Source organism: Lagopus muta, chromosome 6 (genome assembly GCF_023343835.1).
Source record: "Lagopus muta isolate bLagMut1 chromosome 6, bLagMut1 primary, whole genome shotgun sequence".
Taxonomy (NCBI): domain Eukaryota; kingdom Metazoa; phylum Chordata; class Aves; order Galliformes; family Phasianidae; genus Lagopus; species Lagopus muta.
In genome coordinates, this window is record NC_064438.1 from 40,569,733 (window position 1) to 40,588,635 (window position 18,903).

The 18,903-nt window shown below is 33.4% G+C and overlaps 1 protein-coding gene and 1 non-coding gene across 11 annotated transcripts in view; both read right to left on the reverse strand.

The window, feature by feature from the left end:
* Positions 1-18,903, reverse strand: part of CEP128 (centrosomal protein 128) — a 102,904-nt gene that overhangs the window by 58,908 nt on the left and 25,093 nt on the right. For 8 of the 10 annotated variants that reach the window (XM_048948604.1, XM_048948596.1, XM_048948599.1 and 5 more), the window contains 6 exons: positions 17,357-17,431; positions 16,288-16,420; positions 14,567-14,727; positions 6,292-6,642; positions 5,008-5,658; positions 100-264 (listed from right to left, as the gene is read on the reverse strand). In XM_048948604.1, the coding sequence (XP_048804561.1) occupies positions 100-264; positions 5,008-5,658; positions 6,292-6,642; positions 14,567-14,727; positions 16,288-16,420; positions 17,357-17,431 (1,536 nt within the window). The remainder of the gene's footprint in view (positions 1-99; positions 265-5,007; positions 5,659-6,291; positions 6,643-14,566; positions 14,728-16,287; positions 16,421-17,356; positions 17,432-18,903) is intronic. The other 2 variants (XM_048948603.1, XM_048948606.1) reach the window with 2 other exon arrangements.
* On the reverse strand, positions 9,724-9,794 carry TRNAG-CCC (transfer RNA glycine (anticodon CCC)). The gene has a single exon. It is a non-coding gene; the product is annotated as a tRNA-Gly (tRNA).

The window sequence follows — 18,903 nt, forward strand, 5'->3', positions numbered from 1 at the left end:
ATCTAATTCTATTTTCTATTCTAAATCTAATTTTATAATTCACTTTTATTTTAGAAATTTATCTCAAGTTAAAAAAAAATTGAGACTAATTATGTTTACCTTTTTCTCTAGTTCATGTTTTACAAACTCAAATTTTCGCCTGAGTTCTGTATTTTCTTCTTCACACTGGGTTAATTCTTTTGTCAATTTATCACATTCTATTTTTATCTTCTCCAGTTGTTGACTCTGAGTCTTGACTATGCTCTTCTGTTCTACAAGTTCCATCTGGAGGTAAAAGATAAATAGATGACAAAGTCACTATATGTACTACTTTCCATCATTCTCAGACAGTTGAGTTTCAAGACTATGGAACATAATCACAGAATGATAATTAATATTAAATGCAATCAGTTATCTGAATATGGCAAACATATCACAAAAATAATAATCAATTAAGGAAATACATTTCATACAGTGAAAGTAATTATATACAATGACTTAACATGACTTTGTTTTTATTATTATGATTTATTAGTGCTGCCAAAACAAAAAATTAATGATACAGATTTTTCCTTTGCAATTTAGAGTTGTCCTGAACTTTACCAATAATGCAAATATAACTGCAAAACCAGGTCACATAGCATTGACATTCTTCTAAGCTAAGTACACTGTAAATTTCTGTAAGATGCTGTAGCACTGTACAGTCTTTTTAAAAAAGTAAGTAGAAGCCTCAGACTCTGCATTTCAAGTCTGTTACACTCATCAGCTGACATCACTTAAAGAAGCTCAGTGTTTATGCAAATTTTCCATTACTGCAATCATTTGGAATTAGAAATACCAAAACTCATTTCATTGTAAGAATACTAAATTTATATCTGCAGGGAAATAACTTGAAAGGTTTGGTTGCTTTTCCATTTCTAGAACTGTGTGTTCTTAACACTATTCGTAAAGATGTTATAGAGGAAAAACAGGAGAAAAAAACATCTAAGGGACCTAAGAGCCCAAAGTAGTTGAGTGAATAAAATATATCAGTTTCCAGTGGAAAAGATGAGACATGCCTTTCCTCAATTAGATATTTGCTTCTCATTCATCTGACTGATTTGAGAAATTCTCCAGAACTATAAAACAGTAAATTAAAAAAAAAAAACAACAAAACAAAACAAAGAAAATTACACAAACATATCATTATCCAAAACCAGATTTAATATAGTTGAATTGCAAGATGCAGTTATACACAAAACCACACCTGTAGAGTAAATTCCTGAAGAGAATCAGGACTATAAATATCCATTGCTTGCTCTGAAAATAATACCTCTTATTTGTTTTCGTGAAAACTACATCAGATACGAAGAGCACAGTAACACTATTTCATAGAGCAAATCTGCAGTTACAGAGCTCAAGTTATCAGCATAGTCTCTATCATTAACTGTGCATTTTTGCCAGTGACGAACAAGAGCCTGCATGCAGCACTCGTAAAAATCTGCAGCAGCAGAGGTGACCCACTGTCACACTGTTGAAATGAACCATCCACCGCTTCTCTTTGCTCACATCCACTGTTTGGTCTTCACAAATGTTCAGCAAGTGTCAGTGAATATCAATGGTTGTTGCATGCAGTTTTTTTCTGCAGGAGGAATTCAATGACACACCTTGGTTTCGCACACACCCCCATGTCAGACACCATTTTGTCAGACTGCTCCTCTGCTGCCATGTGTCACACAGAAATAACATCTAACAGAATATTGCTGGGAAGGTTCAACCTCTACTGCCACACCACCAACATCTGCCTCTAACACCGTGGGCCAATATATTAAAATAGGAGGCATTACTTTCTGAGCAGCCCTGATATATTATGTTCGGAAAAAGATTAAGAAAAATGTTTTTTACAATTCAATTTAAACACAAAGACAAGCCTGCAACACCTAGAATACTTCTAGTTAATACGTTTATACACTTCTCTTTTCAGTTCCTACTAAAGGTAAGTGTATAATAAAGTGTATGAAAACAAACAATCCAAGAAACAGGTTCCTCAATCATGTTACCTTTGCGTCACAATTGAGAACATTAATTTTTATTAATTTCTAGTACACTTGTGGCAGATGTGTTCATAATTTCACTGAACTGGATTGAACCCATTTTCTGCCTCTGATTACTTTCAGGAAGAAAAAAACACCCATTTGTTGAATGCATATAGAAGTTAATTAAGAAAAACAAAAATATAAATAAATATTTATGTATACATACGTATCTCTTTATAATCTTAAAGATTAATATTTGAAACTCCTGTCACAAGAAAATTTTGTATTTCTTTTTTCTAAAGTTGCAATAATGCTTTTGAAAAGCAAATGAGGGCAGGTAGCAAAATTAGGGGAGAGATTTAGGGCTTCTGATCACACATAACAGTTGGAAACTGCAAAATAAACTACTTCATTTCCTCTGCTTCATTTATCTACCATTTAAAAAAAAAAAAAAAAGAGAGAGAGAGAGAGAGAGAGAGAGAGAGAGAGAGAGACATTGGCTGGGCCTCCTTTAAAAGATTCTAGAAGAAACAGAAGTAAGATCTTAAAGTACCGGAATCTCAGTACTGAGACAGTAAGATCCTTCTCACCACTGATATCATGTATGTTGCAGTAGTCTGTAGAAGCACATAACATTTCATACACTACCCCCCTATGCTAATGCCTCATTAAAACAAAAATTCTTAACTACTTTGTAACTTCTCAATCCAATGCAGCAATGCAGCAAATCAGATGAGAATGAAGCAGAAAGTATCATGCAGAAGATAGGATAAAAGAACTTTTCACATCAGGAATCCCCTTCAAATTAGGCTTTGGATCTTAAGAAATGCATTAAATTTGCCTTTACCGCTACTACATCCCTCTCAACTGACTTTTATATTTCAGACTTTACTATGATCAACTTTTGAACAGGGTTATGTTGTACTGTTTTTCACAGAAATGCTTACAATTGCTTACAACAAAGGTTGAAAAAAGATTATAAATAAAGTCAAGACTATCCAGGTGATAGGAAAAGACTGTTGGTTATTGGGCATAAAAACAGTACAATGAAGGGAAAAAAAACCAAACAAACAAAAGCACACAAAAAAAGAATTTAAAAATCATGCTAATTTTAGCTTAACTATGCACTATACGCACTATTAACTATAGAAAAATCTATCTATAAAAGTGAAACCCAAATGCAATCTAAAGGCTAAGAAACTATACCACCTGTACCACCACAACCTCGTCAGATCTTCTCACAAATTAGCTATTTTGATTAGCTATTTTGTTGCTCTCACAATGTTTGAATCAATGTTTGAAATTGTTGTGTATTATCATTGTGTGCTCCTAAAAACAGCTGCCTACCCAAGTATCTTACAAAATTCATTTCCCTCAAGCTCTCTGCTCATCTGTACTGAAGCTGTAAAAAATTGTATGTAGATTAAAAAGTCTAGGATAAAGTCATAGCTCTGTAAATGAAAAAGAAAAAAGGAAGTAAATTCTCTTAATATTCTGCTAAGTCACAACTGTCAGGATCAATATCAAGGCCTTTACTATAACACTGACCTTTCCATACAAGGGAAAAACAGACACAATCAGTTCAGGTTTCAATTACCACCATCCAGAATACATTTCCCTTGACATCAATTGCAATTTCATGCAAAAAAAATCTTATTTGGACAGATCACTCATATAACAATGCTAGACACATTATAAAGTAAGTTCCCAAAACATTTAGCATTTCCTGTCAAAATATTTTCTGTTTCTAATGATCCTTCCACTAACAGCTACCCAGTGTTTGGTTTTTTGGTTTTTTTGTTTGTTTGTTTGTTTTTGTTTTTTTTTTTATTGCTATCTTCCTTAAATGCTCTGTTATACAGTGCTTAACATATTATCAGTTCTGCCATGAATAACTAACCACGCTTTTCTAAGAAACATCAATTCTTAACTGCCAAGATGTGGAAAGCATGCATTTTAACCTGCTCTGTGTATTTGTGAGAAAAGAAATTAATTTCTTTATATTACCTATGATGAAGTATATCAGCAATCACTACATTTTAAGGATTTTATAGCTTCCTGTGGTTAAATGAGTTTAATTTTTATATGGCAAATTTTTAATTAAAAGTATCTGATGGAACTGAGGAGAAATATATATTTATAGTGCTTCTGAAGCACACTCAAATTATGTTGATAACCTACCACCTAACCTGAAAACCACTGCCTCCACTGACATGAAGACACAAAATGGAACACAGAAAATACTATCTTACATATGTATTCAATCATATAATCAAATTGCTTAAATAACAGTACAATGTATAGCTCATATAGAAGTTCTCATACAAATGTCAATAATTAATGGCAGTTTAGAGCATCCATTTCAACTTGCTCAATTCTAGACCACGTTCAATTCTTGACCATGTAAAGCCACTAAAATACTTGCTTTCTTTCCAATGCATAAGCCTTGAATCAGGACTAAAGGATGCGACCCCAAGACATTAACTTGTTTCTTACTGAATAAAATTTGGTACTTCAGAAATTACTACACATGTAGTGTCACTTCCTTGAGAAACTATACAGAAATTAGAAATTCTAAGAACTCATCAAAAAAGAAATGATCAAAATTGATCTTAAGTATTATTTGATCACTATTTACATTCTGAAAGTGTTTCTAAATACAGTGACGGTACTCCAACATTGTGCAATTTAAATCTTTAGAAAAATGCACCATCTCTGAAATAAAGCAAGTAATCTAATAGGGCCATGATGATAACTTATTAAAATAGTAGTTGAAAAAGGACCAAATGATGTTAAAGCACTAGGGCTTTACACATCTCCTCCTGTTCTGATCACAGATGTAGGTAGCCATTACTTCCGAACTAATAAAAACTTCTGCTCTAAAACTACTATAAGAATACAGTTTTTATGAAGACTTGCAATAACATGTGTTAAATGTTTTACAACACATATTTTACTACTTTAATCCCTCAAAAGAAATAAAATAGATTGCTTTTGGAATTATACAGGATACCTTTAGCATTCTGATCTGAGAGTCTGCATCATCCTTTTCTTGTTTAAGGAGTTTTGTAAGCTCTTGAATGTTTCGTTCATGTTTGATTTTAGCATTATGTAACTCTAATCGAAGTTCTGCTGACTCCTGTTGATGAACTTCTCTTTCCATCTTCAGCTGTTTATTAGCTGAAGTCATCTCTTCATGCTTAGATTCCTGATGTTTCTGGAGTTCTGAGAGGCTCCTATGTAATTCCTTTTTGATTTTTTCTTCTTCTGCTATTCTGTTTGTAAGCTCCACACGCACAGCACTCAAATTTTTTACATCTGCTTGCATTTCTAAGAGTCTTTCCAGGTCTTTTTCATGAATTGAGTTACTACTTGCAAGCTCTTGCTCCAAACGTTCCTTTTCAGCTTGCATCTGATTTTGTAGGAAGATTTGCTTTTTCAACTCATTCTCTAATTTATTTACAGTACCTCGAACTTCCTTTATCTCTTCTTCCAGAGATAGCTGTTGAGATTTCATTTCATTTAGTTTTACCTCTTTGCAGTGAAGATGTTCTTCCTGCTGGGCTCTTTTTGTAAGCACATCATCCAATTCTTTCTGAAGGTTTTCTACTTGGTGTATAGCAGAGAGAAGTTGATTTCTGAGGTCATCTTTCTCCTTGAGGACCTAGGAAATATAAAAAAGAAATCCAGTGCCACCTAAAGTACTTAAAGAAAATCATTGGAAGCTAACACCTAAGTAGAGTGCTTTGTTCTGCAAAAATTTCAGAACCTGTAGACTTTGACAATAAAAGGTATCACTATAAGCCTAGAGTTTGAGAAAAGCTTAAAAACACAATGGAATTAAAAATATGCCCAGAGTGTCAAAATCCATATAGCATTATGATATACTAGCAGTTTGACATACACAGGAAAAACAAATACTATATTCAAATATGTGACCTGAGCATATTACATTAAACAATATGTAACTTCATCATTTAAAAATTTACAAGAATAAGCTACATTAACAGCAATGTGAAAAGAAAAAAAAAAAAAAAAAAGCAACTTTCATAGCACAACTTTCTTCTTTACAAGAAAAAAAAGGTTTCATTAAGGTGCTGCAATACTGGCTAAAGAACAGAATTTGGAACTCTGTAATATTTAAAAAAATATTGCGCTCCTTTTGCTATTTTGTAGTTCATTAGAAAATTTAGTCCAGAATGTAAGAAAGTGGATAGTTTAAGTTACAACTTGCATAAATAAACTTATATTCATTTCTGAAAGTAAATGTGATGGTTACAAATAAAGACTATCTTACCTGATTATTTTTATCCATCAGTTCACTTATAGCTTCATTTTGTTTTTCCACCTCACGATCCAGTTTCTTACACTTCAGTTTCCATTGTCGGATGGCTTCCTGTGCTCTCACCTTCAAATCTTCTCTTCTTTTCTCAGTTTCCAGCCTGAGTGTCTCTGAATGCTTGAATTCAGTAAGGTACCGTTCTGCTTCCTTGGTACTCTCTTGAACTTGATGAGCTAACTCAGCAGTCTGGAGTTCTGTTTGCCTACGTCCATTCTCACTAGCCCTGTAGCAACTCTGCATCTCTTTTAGCTGGTCTAGCATTTTTTGCTGCTGCTTCTTCCTGTTTTCCAGGTCAGATGTTAACGCCTAAAATCACCACAGTAAAATACAAAAATTTCAACACTGAAGATATACAGTATGAAACCTTATAAAAAACAACAATCATACAGCAATGCTCAAAATACATTTCTATATAAAAAAGAATTGTTTAAAAGATCTCTCTGATCAGGAATAAATACCCTGTTAGCTCACAGAATCTCCCTCTGAAATAGTAAATAATTTCAACACTCAATATAAAATACACGGCCATTTTATCCTATATTTTACTTTTGGCATTTATTCTTCTTCTAGTTGTTCATGTTGTTTTTTGTATTTCAAGTCTGAGACAAAATTGATGACCAAGATCCTAGTATAATATGCACTAAACAAACAGAATATATCAAAAAGTAAGATATAAGGAAATGGACATCAATATATCGAGAGGAAAAAGAAAACTAGCCAGGAAACAACACCAGTCATCACAACAGAACTAATCTACATACAGGCTAGGTATTACCCAATTTTATTGGTGCAACAGAAAGAATAATAGTTTTATGGAAGGAAAAATACAAAGAAAATACAGCAGCTTGCTGGATGTTTCTAGAATAAATAAAACAATTCTTTGCATGCACTTCATTTCAGCATAACATTCTGGAGACATCAATTGGTTTTAATACTGAATTAAATTTGACAGATGAAATGAAGTAGGAAAAAAAAAAATGTATTTTAAAAATAATAACTGCTGCTTATCATGAAACTAGTGATATTTCCCAAGACAACCTCATAAGTTAGTAAAAATGTTTTTCATAAGTATTCTGTAGGGGCACATTTAGAAATCAGTTACTGAAGCTTCACTATCCCAAACTAAATTAAAATTCAGATTGTAAGTAAGAATTTTATTAAGAATGAATTTTATTAAGGTTGTCAATAAGATTAGTATTCCATATTTCAGGCCTACTTAGACCACTTTTATGCTATTCAGTATTTTTATTAATGACTTAAATGGATTTATTAGGCCTACTCCATTCAAAGATATCATCAAGCTTTAAAGGATGGAAAAAGTTTAGAGAAGAGGATTAGATTTCAGAACAACTGAAACAAATTGGAACTGTCCTCTGAACTGAACAGAGCAATTCAGAATGGACAAAGGAAAACTATTTTGCCTAGGAACTGATAACTGTCTTTACAAATGCACATAGAATGACTGTTTAGTCAGAGGGCAAGGTTTTTCTGTTATTTTTTTTCCCCCCACCTCCAGCCAATCATTGCCTCCGGAGAGACAATACATTGGATATCTTTCCAGGATAGCATTTACTGTCCTGGCAAGAAAACTAGCAGGTGACAGACTGTGGCGCTGCCAGAATACACCACAGACTGGAATGTATTGACACTAAAGGCAAGAAAAGTCAGTTCAGCTTTCTATTTGTACCCATGATGTAAAACTGGAGTAGGATGATCCACTTGCGTATCAGTTGTTCACCTGTAAGATGAACATGCTCACTCTAGACACAGCTGAGATTAAATTAATAAATATGTTGACACCACATTATCTAGGTAATAGAGTAAGTAAATATAGTAAATAATAATAAAGTAAATATTATGCAGGTGGCAGAAAAAAACAAACAGGAAAATCTCCTTGATTTACAATTCTATACATCAGAAAAAGACATACACGATTTGTTTCACTACTGACTCATAAAAAAAAAAAAACAACCAGATTATCACTTCACATTTCATGCTTTTCTGGAGACACTACAGAAAACAGCCGCCTAAAACAATGTACTATTCAATTATCTGCATCATTATAAAAATATATACTTAACCAGAATTCCCCCAAAGAACACATTTCATTAGTACACTACAATTCCCACAGACACTTTAATGGAATACGAGACTAAGATTAAACACAGAAAGCAATGCTAAATTAATTAGTTAACATTCATTTAACAGAAGTCTCAGTCTCCAAATTATTGATTTCTAGTAACATGAAAAGAAAATCAGAAACATTTGTTTTCTATGCTTATGTTAAAACAACTAATTTATCAACAGTAGCTAATTTGCATGGGGGGGAATAAACTTTGACAAGGATATACTAATATAAATGTGAATTTACTATTAAGGAAATAAGATAGAACTTTTCAAAGAGGACATAAGCTGAAAAATTGCAGCATTTCAACTTTTCACGTAGCTCTTCATGTAAAACAAGGTGAACAGAAAAAGATTATCTCTCCACAGCCTTTATTTTCATATTTCTATAACAGAACTCCCAAATGTACTGACCTGTACGTCTGAATTCCTTTTGTGATGTACAAGACCATATGTTTGTCTGTATGTTAACATTTATGTTCATTTCAAAATTCTACCCAATCTGTAGAAGTTTTCCCTACTGGTATTTAAAACATTAAATAAGCAATTTTTCAGATATGCACTGCTGTAAGATATGTAAAATTCTTTTAGTAAAAAATCTTGTATGAAAAGATATTTATTATCTATGTACATAGAGAGATTGGTTACTGGTAATTGTCCAAATCCTCTTTCTTCGTGTGGCATATGTATACCTTCACTTTACAGGAATTGGCATATACAAGTATCAAGCAGAGATGTTTGTATCTGCAGTAGTACACCTCACACACCACTGTCCATACTTAAGTGTCTATCAGAAGTGCAGGTTATGGTCCTGTGTTTTGGTTCCTTGGAAAATTCTAGCACATTCTCAATTTCTAGACATTCATTGAAAAATGGAGGAGAATTCACGGTAAATACATTCAGCTACCACTTCTAAGGTAACAGTTACAGTTAAGTAATCTCTTTGTCACTTTCTATTATCTGTCTGTACACCTCAACATTGTGTTTGACTTGTCTACAACAAAAAAAAGCTAGAAGTTCTAAAATAGAGTTTGACTGAATCACTTATCTATATGTTCTGCTATATGATCAGAAACTACTTGCTTGAATAAGAAGCAGGTCCGGATCAATGCCCTGAATGGTTCAAAGGAGATGCCTTCCTGTATTTGCCATGACCACATATCATTAATGTCTTAGTTATAATCTTACTATTAGTGTCTTAGAACCTGCTTCAGTCTTTCTTCGTTGGAGAAGTGCTCCAGCCCTCTGATCATCAAAACTTTCTGCGCCGCCCGGGAATCGAACCCAGGTCGCAAGAATGGGAATCTTGCATGATACCACTACACCAGCGGCGCAGTTGACAATAATGCTCCTCCTGGCATTAGTACCTAGGGATTTTTTTCAAAAGAGAATTAATTTTCTTGCAATTCTTAAAAATCCATTGCATTTATTTAGTTAACCCTGGACTACAATAACTTAATCCTCAGGAGATTTGAACACAAGTGTTATTTTCAAAACTGATTGAAGTTTGTATCAGCCCTCAGAATGCAACACCAGTAATACTTCAGTGAACAGACTCCACCTAGAGATGATGCAAAGAAAAGGGGATTAACAAACTGAAAGACTGGTGCAACATTAACTCCACATAAAACAGTTGTGTATTTAACAGTTCTAGTTCACTACATATCCAGAATCCCAATATAAGACTTATCTTCCAACTTTCAAAAGAAATTGTAGGCAAAGATCAACATTTTCTACTTAGAGGTTGTTATTTATCTATAAAAGAAACTAATCATCATAGGCCTTAAACATGCGATTAGTTCAGATTTACAGTCCCCTAGCTTGACTACACACTGTATATTTGACCTGCATTTTCAACCTCGTTTAAACCTATCACCATAAACAGCAAACCAAATTCCATGGTAGGAACAGAAAATAAACCACATTGTGTGTTCAGTGCAATAATCCTTAAAACATTTATGAACATTTAAAATGAAAGTGAAGATAACTCATTTCATACAGTGACATGCTTTAAATCAGTTATGTGCAAACAATCTATAATAAGAACTAAGTAAGTCATATTTCACTTCAGCCATGCTTACTATGTTAGTCACCTAAAGTACGAGAGCTGCTTTGAAATTAATGCTTTCTATTTTATGATGTTAGCCCACAGCATCAGAGGTGGATATTGGTGGTATGGCAGTAGAGGTTGAAACCTTCCCACCAATATTCTGTTACATTTTATTTCCATGCCACAGACAGCAGCAGAAGGGTAGTCTGATAAAATGGCATCTGACATGGAAGTGGTATGAAGCAAAAGCGTGTCTTTGAATTCCCTCATGCAGAAAAAATTACACCCACTGACATTCATTAGCACTTGCTGAACAATTATGGAGACCAAACAGTAGATGTGAGCAAAGTGAGGCAGCGCATGGTACATTTCAGCAGTGGTGACAGCAGGTCATCTCCACTTCTGCAAAATTTTACAAGTGCAACATACAGGTTCCTTTTCATCACTGGCAAAGATGCAGAGTTAACGGTGGTGACAGTGTTGAAAAAAGTATTTTGTAGCTGAGAATTTGAACTACGAAATAGTGTTACCGTGCTCTTTGTATGCGATGTAGTTTTCATGGAAACAAATAGGAGGCATTGCTTTCAGAGTGACCTATGTAATTTTTACTGAATACACGCTGCAAGTATTTCATCACAATCTGAACTGAATCCCATATGACTTGTACTCTATCTAACCACAAAGAATCATTGATCCAGAAGGTTTCAATCCTTCATACAATCACAAGTGCTAGTGGCACTGATATGCAGAGGCATGTGTAAATGTAAAGATTCAGCTGAAACACCTTAAAATTTAAGTTAGATATGCGATTTCAGATACATTTTAAAATGTGTACATGTTAGTCATTTTCATAAAGTTTCTGAAGCATTACTTCAGTGTTTACAAATCACTGATACAGTACAGATACAGGCTGGTAAAGGCATGGATTTCTCATATTTTGTAAGAATAAATTTATAAAAGTTGTATTGAATGATTTTCAGATATCTTGGTTGTCCTGCATAATTAAAATAATGCCTAACACCATCATCTTTAATGGAAGAAAAGTCATAAAATAGATTTTAACAAGGCTAAAAACATCACTCAATCTTCCTAACGCTGAAAGATTTTGATTACTAAAGAATTCTAATCTTAAATAAGCAAATCTCTCTTAATCTGTCTCTTTCTCGGGAAACTTGAAATATGTTAAACAAACTGTCTGCTGTTACACTCTAATAAACAATATTATAAGACCCCATAGACCTAATTAGAATCTAATTAGAATTAGAGAAATCTTGAGTAAATCAAATTATTTCAGAAGCTTAAGAGTTTGTATATGTTTATGAACTAGCATATACAGAGAAACTAGCTTACTGTACTTTTACAATTTGCAAACTTTGTTTACTTCTTAAACCTATTAGTAAGGTTGAATCACTTTCTATTTAGTTTCATAAAGAAAAACATATTTAAAATAATTACATTTATTTTCAAGATCAGGTAAACCAGAGCAATTAAAATTAAAATTCTCCACGAAATTTAAAAATTAAAGATAGAACTCACTTCTAATCATGAGTTTAAGAACACAAATATAATCTTTCTCATCCTCTCCATTTTACATCACATTGTGTGTTTATGGTAACAGGGACTAAATGTACGGCACAACTCAAATTCTTGAAAACAATGACAAATAAATGACAAGAAACTTCTTATATCACATGTACACCAGAAGCAAACAGTTACATCCTCTCCACTAATCAAAGATAAGTTTAACTCAATTTAAACAGGAGTGCTAGCTTCCAACTGAGAATCAGACTATCTGATAAGAGCAGCTGTTGGAACAGGCTTGACAAATGCTTTGTTAGTACATAAGTTTAGAAATTCACATCCTTGTTTCCTTGATGTCTCATTAAAATAATACAGAAAAAAACCACCTCTATTTTCCTGTTGCTGCTTCTGTAAGTGAATGGCAGTGGGAAGCAGATAAGAAGTACAAAGTGTTTTCTGTTAAGCTAATCAGAAAAATCAGATTTCTAACTTGCAGAAATGACAGTGACCCCTATCTGAGTCCTCTTCCATCCATATTTTCACAGAGCAGGAAATTAGTACTAGAACATCATTCTGACATTCAAATGGCATGTTCTATGAGAAGAAGTTTTAAGAGAGATTTTTGTATCCCATTCATACCTGCCACCCAGGTAACTGGAATTTCTCAGGCACTACAAAATAACAAACAAACAAAACAAAACAAAAAAAACCCCAGTGTGCTTCAAATAATCTATTGCCCAGCCAGAACACTAAGGCTGATGGGCTCTCCAGGGAGGTGGTGGAACTACTATCCCTGATTGTATTTAAAATCTGTTTGGACATGGTGCCCAGGGACATGATGTAGTGGAGGGTTGTTAGAGTTAGGATATTTTGGTTAGGCTATAGTTGGACTTGATGATCTTGAAGGTCTTCTCCAACCCCAATTCTAGGATTTTATGGGGAGTAGGAAATGCATTCTGCTTGGCTTCTCCTTTAGAGGAGCAGCCCAGGTGTTTTTTAAACCTGCTCACAATAGGCAATTTTCAAACAGGATCTTGGAACTTATTTTGACTTCAATTTTTCCCAATGCAATTTCAGGTATTACATTTAATTTAAACCAACAAAGAAGCTGACAATAGAATGGTATGAATACAGAAAACGTAAAGAGTCTCTCCACACCTTAAAAGAGTAATTGTTCTTTAAGTGTCGGAAGGCTGCAAAAAAAGGCTTCTCAAAGCCCTCTACAGGATAAACAACTCCAACTCCCTCAGTCTGGCTTCACAGAAGAGGTGTTCTAGTCCCCTGATCATTCTTGGGACTCAGTCCAACAGGTCCATCTCTCTTTTGTGCTAGGGGCCCAAGAACTACATGCAGTATTTCAGTCACTACTTCAGGTAATGTTTCATGAGAACATGCTAGAGGGAAAGAGTTTTTTCCTTCAGCTTGTTGTCCACACTTCATTTGATACAGCCCAGAGTACAATTGGATTTCCAGGCTGCAAGTGCATGTTGCTGGCTTATGTTGCATTTTTCAATCCATGAATACCTCCAGAATCTTTTTGTAGGCTGCTCTCAATCTATAAGTCACTCAGACTATATTCACATGTGACACTGCCCCAACCAAAGAGAAGGACCTTTCTGAAATGTCTGTCAAGGACACTCTGGACTGTCAACTGCACTATTCAGTTTGGTGCCTTGTGCACACTTCTGAAGGAAGGTGGCATTTAATTCATGTCATCAGTGAAGATATTAAACAGTCTCAGAACTGACATAGACGCTTGAGGGACACCACTCATCAGTGGTCTCCACTCAGACACTGAATCATAGGTCACAACTCTTTGGTTGTGGCCAACCAGACAATTCTTTATCCACCAAGTAGCACATTCTTCAAACCCATCTTCCTCTAACTTAGATGAAAGGATGTTTTATGGGACTGTCAAGTCATAGAATGGTTTCAGTTGAAAAAGATCACCTAATTCCAACTTTCAGTCAAAGGCAAGATCATCTTTCACTAGATCAGGTTGTCAGGCTACTGGTTCCACCTGACCTCAAGTACTTCCAGGAATGGGATATCTACATCATCTATAGGCAATCAGTTCTTTCCATCCTCATAGATCTTGTGGATTTTTCAGTATTATTATTATTAGCATGCTTATTTATAATCACTATTACCCTGCATCTATTAGTGAAGAGAGGAGTAGTTACGATTTATTTTTGTTAATGTGCTTCTCATAGAACAAGGTATTTCAGTTTGACTGAAATTAAACTTACAGAAGTAACTCCATGAACTGCTATCCATGGTAACAGCAGATAAAAATCAGATCATCTTTTATTTGGACATGAGAAGAAGGCAAGTGATACAAATCATGAATTCATGTGCAACAGCGAATTCTTTGGTTTATTAAAAAAGACAAGAGAGAAAAACTTCTGCAAGCTCAGATCACCTTTCAAACTTACTCATAGAATAAACTCAGTAGAGTTTGAGAGTCACTCACACTCTAATCTGGCTTAGAACATACCTTAAGCATATGGGAAATTATTTACAAAGAAAACTTACCTCTATGTGCAATACAAGCTGTGCTTTCTCCTTGTCCTTATGCTCCATGTGTCTCTTTAGCTCTTCTATCTCTGACATTGCTGTGTTATGAGTCAGTTTTGCTTTAAGCTCCAAAATATGTTTCTCCAGTTCTTGCTTTTCTCTCTCATATCTTTCAGCTACTATAATACAGTGGGAACAGAATAATATGCCCAGTAGAAACATGGACTCGTGGAAAATTATTTTTCTCATTTTACTTCTGGCAATTTTCTATATGTGACTATTACAAGGCTATTGATGAATCTGTGAAAAATGGCTATAATTAATGATAACCTTCCACTGAATAAGACCAGTATTTCAGGGCTTATTGTTTACTAATCATTTTAGGGGGTCTCCCCACTCCCTAATCCTTGGGGAGAAGAAAATAAAACAAAAAAACAAGTAAAGTAAAAAAAATTCCAGAAGTTTCAAGACAAAGATTTTAAACAACCTGAGTGTGAGTTCCAAGATGGTATTGTTTTCTGTGAATTATGTCTCAATACTACAACTACAGGAAAAGTTCTTGACGAAAATAAGCTGTAAATATCCTAGGCCAAAATTTCAAAAGTCTTTAGAGGTAAAGAAAATTTCAGTTTGCATACACCTTCCAAGAAAAAGAAATAATTCAGTAAACAAAAATAATTGCTTGATTTTTCATTTCTTCTCCCTCTCTGTCTGTTTTATACATCCATTATATTTCCCTACATTTTCACAACACTTGTTATAATTATAAAACAAATGCAAAAAAAAAAAAGTGATTTTCTTGAACATGAAAAGCATAGTAATAAGTTCTCTTTTAAGCCTGTACACTAAGACTGAAGCAACTCAATAAAGAACACTAAAATGACAATCCTGTGTTACTTCTGAACCTAAACCATGTACACAATTAATCATTTTGTAGTAACCTATATGAGAGTTAGGAATCTGACTACCTGATTTACATTTCCATGATCAAGATAATTCAATAGCTGAGACATGAAAACATAAAAAGTCATTAACTAAATTAATTTAACATTACCAAAACACTGGACTTGGAGTAGCTGTTCTTCTATGATACTGACTACCACATATCTTTGCTAATGAGGAGAAAGATAAAAGACATTCTCCAATGCATTTTGATTACATTTGAAAAGTTTAAAGTCAGACAGTTATCTAACAAAACAGCAAAGGCTTCACTAAGGATATAATTTAATATACTATTACATGTTGAAATTGTTTTAAATATTTTTCTTCTAAATATCATTTCCCTAGAATTCTAAAAAGCTGCAATTTCAGTCATGACTGAATGATACTGGATTATAAGGATAATATTCCTAAATACTCTGGAATATGATGGTACTTCATAAGAGCTTCTACCAAAAGCCAGCTACAAAACGGACATCTGCTATAATTTTCAAGTTGACAGGTTTTAAACTGCAAATGTAATGAAATGGGAAATTTCAAAAAAGAAAAAAAATGAGGAGTATTTAGGAATAACATAAAAACACTATCCAATACAATTCTCTCTAATAATCTTCATTTGTTTTAACCACAGATATCAAGGTATTATATTATAAAATTGATATTTATTTGTTAGAGTATTTATTAACTTGAAAGTGAGGATTTTATCAGCTGTTTTAGTTGAAACAGCAAAGGAACCTCAATTAACTTCCAGGTTGATTAACTAATTTGCAGGCATCTAGCACCAAACTTGAGAGCTGTACCTGTTCTAATTCTCCTTTCATCTTCTCGCACATCCTGGGAGCTCTGATGGTGCATAACCACACTTGAAATTTGACGCTGCAAGTCCGCACGATCTTCCTCTGCTCTCAAAAGTTGGGAACGAAGATCTTCAATCTAAAGCAAGTATTGAAGTATCAGACATTTGACAGAAAACAGAATGAAAGTGTAAATAATACACTTTTATTAAACTGTAACAAACATAAACAATAACTGTACACAATGTTTATAAATAAATCTCAATAGTTCTGCAGATAGTAAACAAAAAAAGATAATTTAGTTCCTAGTTAAAGCCACAAAGTGTTTATTCAATCAAAATTAAAAGGATCATTTAAATCCGTTATGGTGACCATGGCTGAGCATTAATTTCTCCAGACTAAACAAAATAATATCATTTTATATGTTTTAATTGTCTTTTACATTGAAAATATATGTATAAGGTTATATGTTTTATGTAAATTCTACTCATTAAATATATAATATGCCAATTCTCAAGAAACATACTAGCCTTTTATATATTTTACTCTTTCTCTTATATACAGTTACAAATGTTTAGGTAAAAGGACTTTTTTCCTAATGCTATAATCATCCACCTTCCCGCATCCTTAAGATTCTACCTTATCTGCATCAGTAGGCATCATACAGAATACACTTTGGATCATTTTCAAGATAGTTTGCCTTCTTTTTTATTTTTTTCCTCATATGGTAGTGCACAATACAGCAAATACTGCTATGCCACTGATGTACATGAAGTCATGCACTTTGCATAACAATAATCACTAATATAGAAGTTGTTCTAGAGCATACTATGAAGGGCAGTTACAAATAATGTGTTAATGCACTTGAAAAGCACCATGACCGCTATTACTGTTCTTATTAATACATGAACATACATTCAAAAAGGTGTATACCTGTATTCAAATCTTTCTTTCTGAATCTCCTTCCATCCTTTCCAAAAGAACATTATCAAATATGAGATAAGAAGATTAATCAAAAAGACTGAAATAGCCAAATATGAAAACTTCAGTATTTCCATCACACCAAAGCAGTTACCTGATGCAAAAGAGCTTCTCTATTGCTTTCTGATTGATTCAGCTTTTTCTGGGACTGCTCCAATTCTTGCTCAAGCTTACAGAAAATGATGAAGAAAGAAAAGGTATGTGTGCATCACAGTACAAAAGTGCTATTTAACTAGTTAATCCTGTCACAAATTAATTTGTACAAACTATAATTTAAAATAAAGTATAATATATACCATATTTTTGTTCATCCAAATCCTTAACACAAATTTTCATTTGCATTACATCCCAGATATATTTAAATCATTAAAAGAATGTTTAACTTACAGCCTATGTTTTTTTTGCATACTTATCTACATAACATAAACATAACTCCAAAACAAACAAACAAAAAGAAACAAAATAAACAAAGAAGCATAAAAGCCACTTTTCACAGGGCTATAACTTAAACAAAAGAAAAAAACTACTATTAAAAGAAATTTTAAAAACATGCCAGGATTTGTGGCATACTTTCAAACTCAGAAAATAAGATGACTTAACATTTGAATCTTTGCCATATAATTTATTCATAAAAACGTCAAAGATGACAATTTGTACAACTGGTAATTGGTAAATTCTGTGTTTCTCTGTACTGTGTTCAAAGTTCAAAGTTGTATTTCAGTTTTTTTGGAAACAAGATGACTGAGAAACTGAAGAGCCTGGACTTTCATACAATTAGAATTTTCCCTAAAATACTGTGTCAAGGGAATGTAAGAATGTATAATCAGGGTAGTCAGGAAACTGATTACCATTCCAAAACCAGAAAACAAAAACTATGAAATATTTTGAGAACTCTTGTCAAAAATAACTCAAAGATTGAAAAGATGCATGTGGAAATAAAAATAGTTTTTCAAAGCGGGAATTGTTATCACAGACATAATATCCCTTTTGTGAACGCTAAGGAGGCTGGCAAATGTGCAAAGTAAACAGGACGAGTATTAATGAAATTAAAAGAATAACAGAATATAAAATGCTACATCGATTGTCTTGTGCAAAGGTTTAGCATGGAAATTATTGACAAAAAGTTTAAACTTTATATAAGAGGGGGAAAAAGCTAGCAATAACATAACATTGCCCTTGCAACCTGCAAAAAAAGGAAATAAGCAATTTTGTTTTCTACAGATGGTAAAAAAGAAACAAAAAAATAGTTCAGAAAGAAAAGTATTAATAATCACTAGTTTACAAAATAATGAAACAAGCATTAATTGCTGAGATGAAGAAAAGTCACATTGTAGAGCTGCTGAAAATATTTGAGAGTTAACTATTCAGAGACAAATCTATTTGACTATTTGACTATTCAGAGACAAATCAAAAAAGAAATCAAGGATAATCTACAAGCTTGTCCGTCTGGCAAGATGGAGCACTTGTAAAAGAAACAGACTGTAACTAAAGAGTTTAATAAGAAAGACCTAACTTTAGTGTAGTTGCATTCCGTGTGTCTGATATAAAAAAGCAAACAAGAAAAACTCCACTGTATTATCTTAAAGAGTAAAGAAAGGTTTATACTGCTGGTTTATCTGAAGGACAAAGAATATACTACAA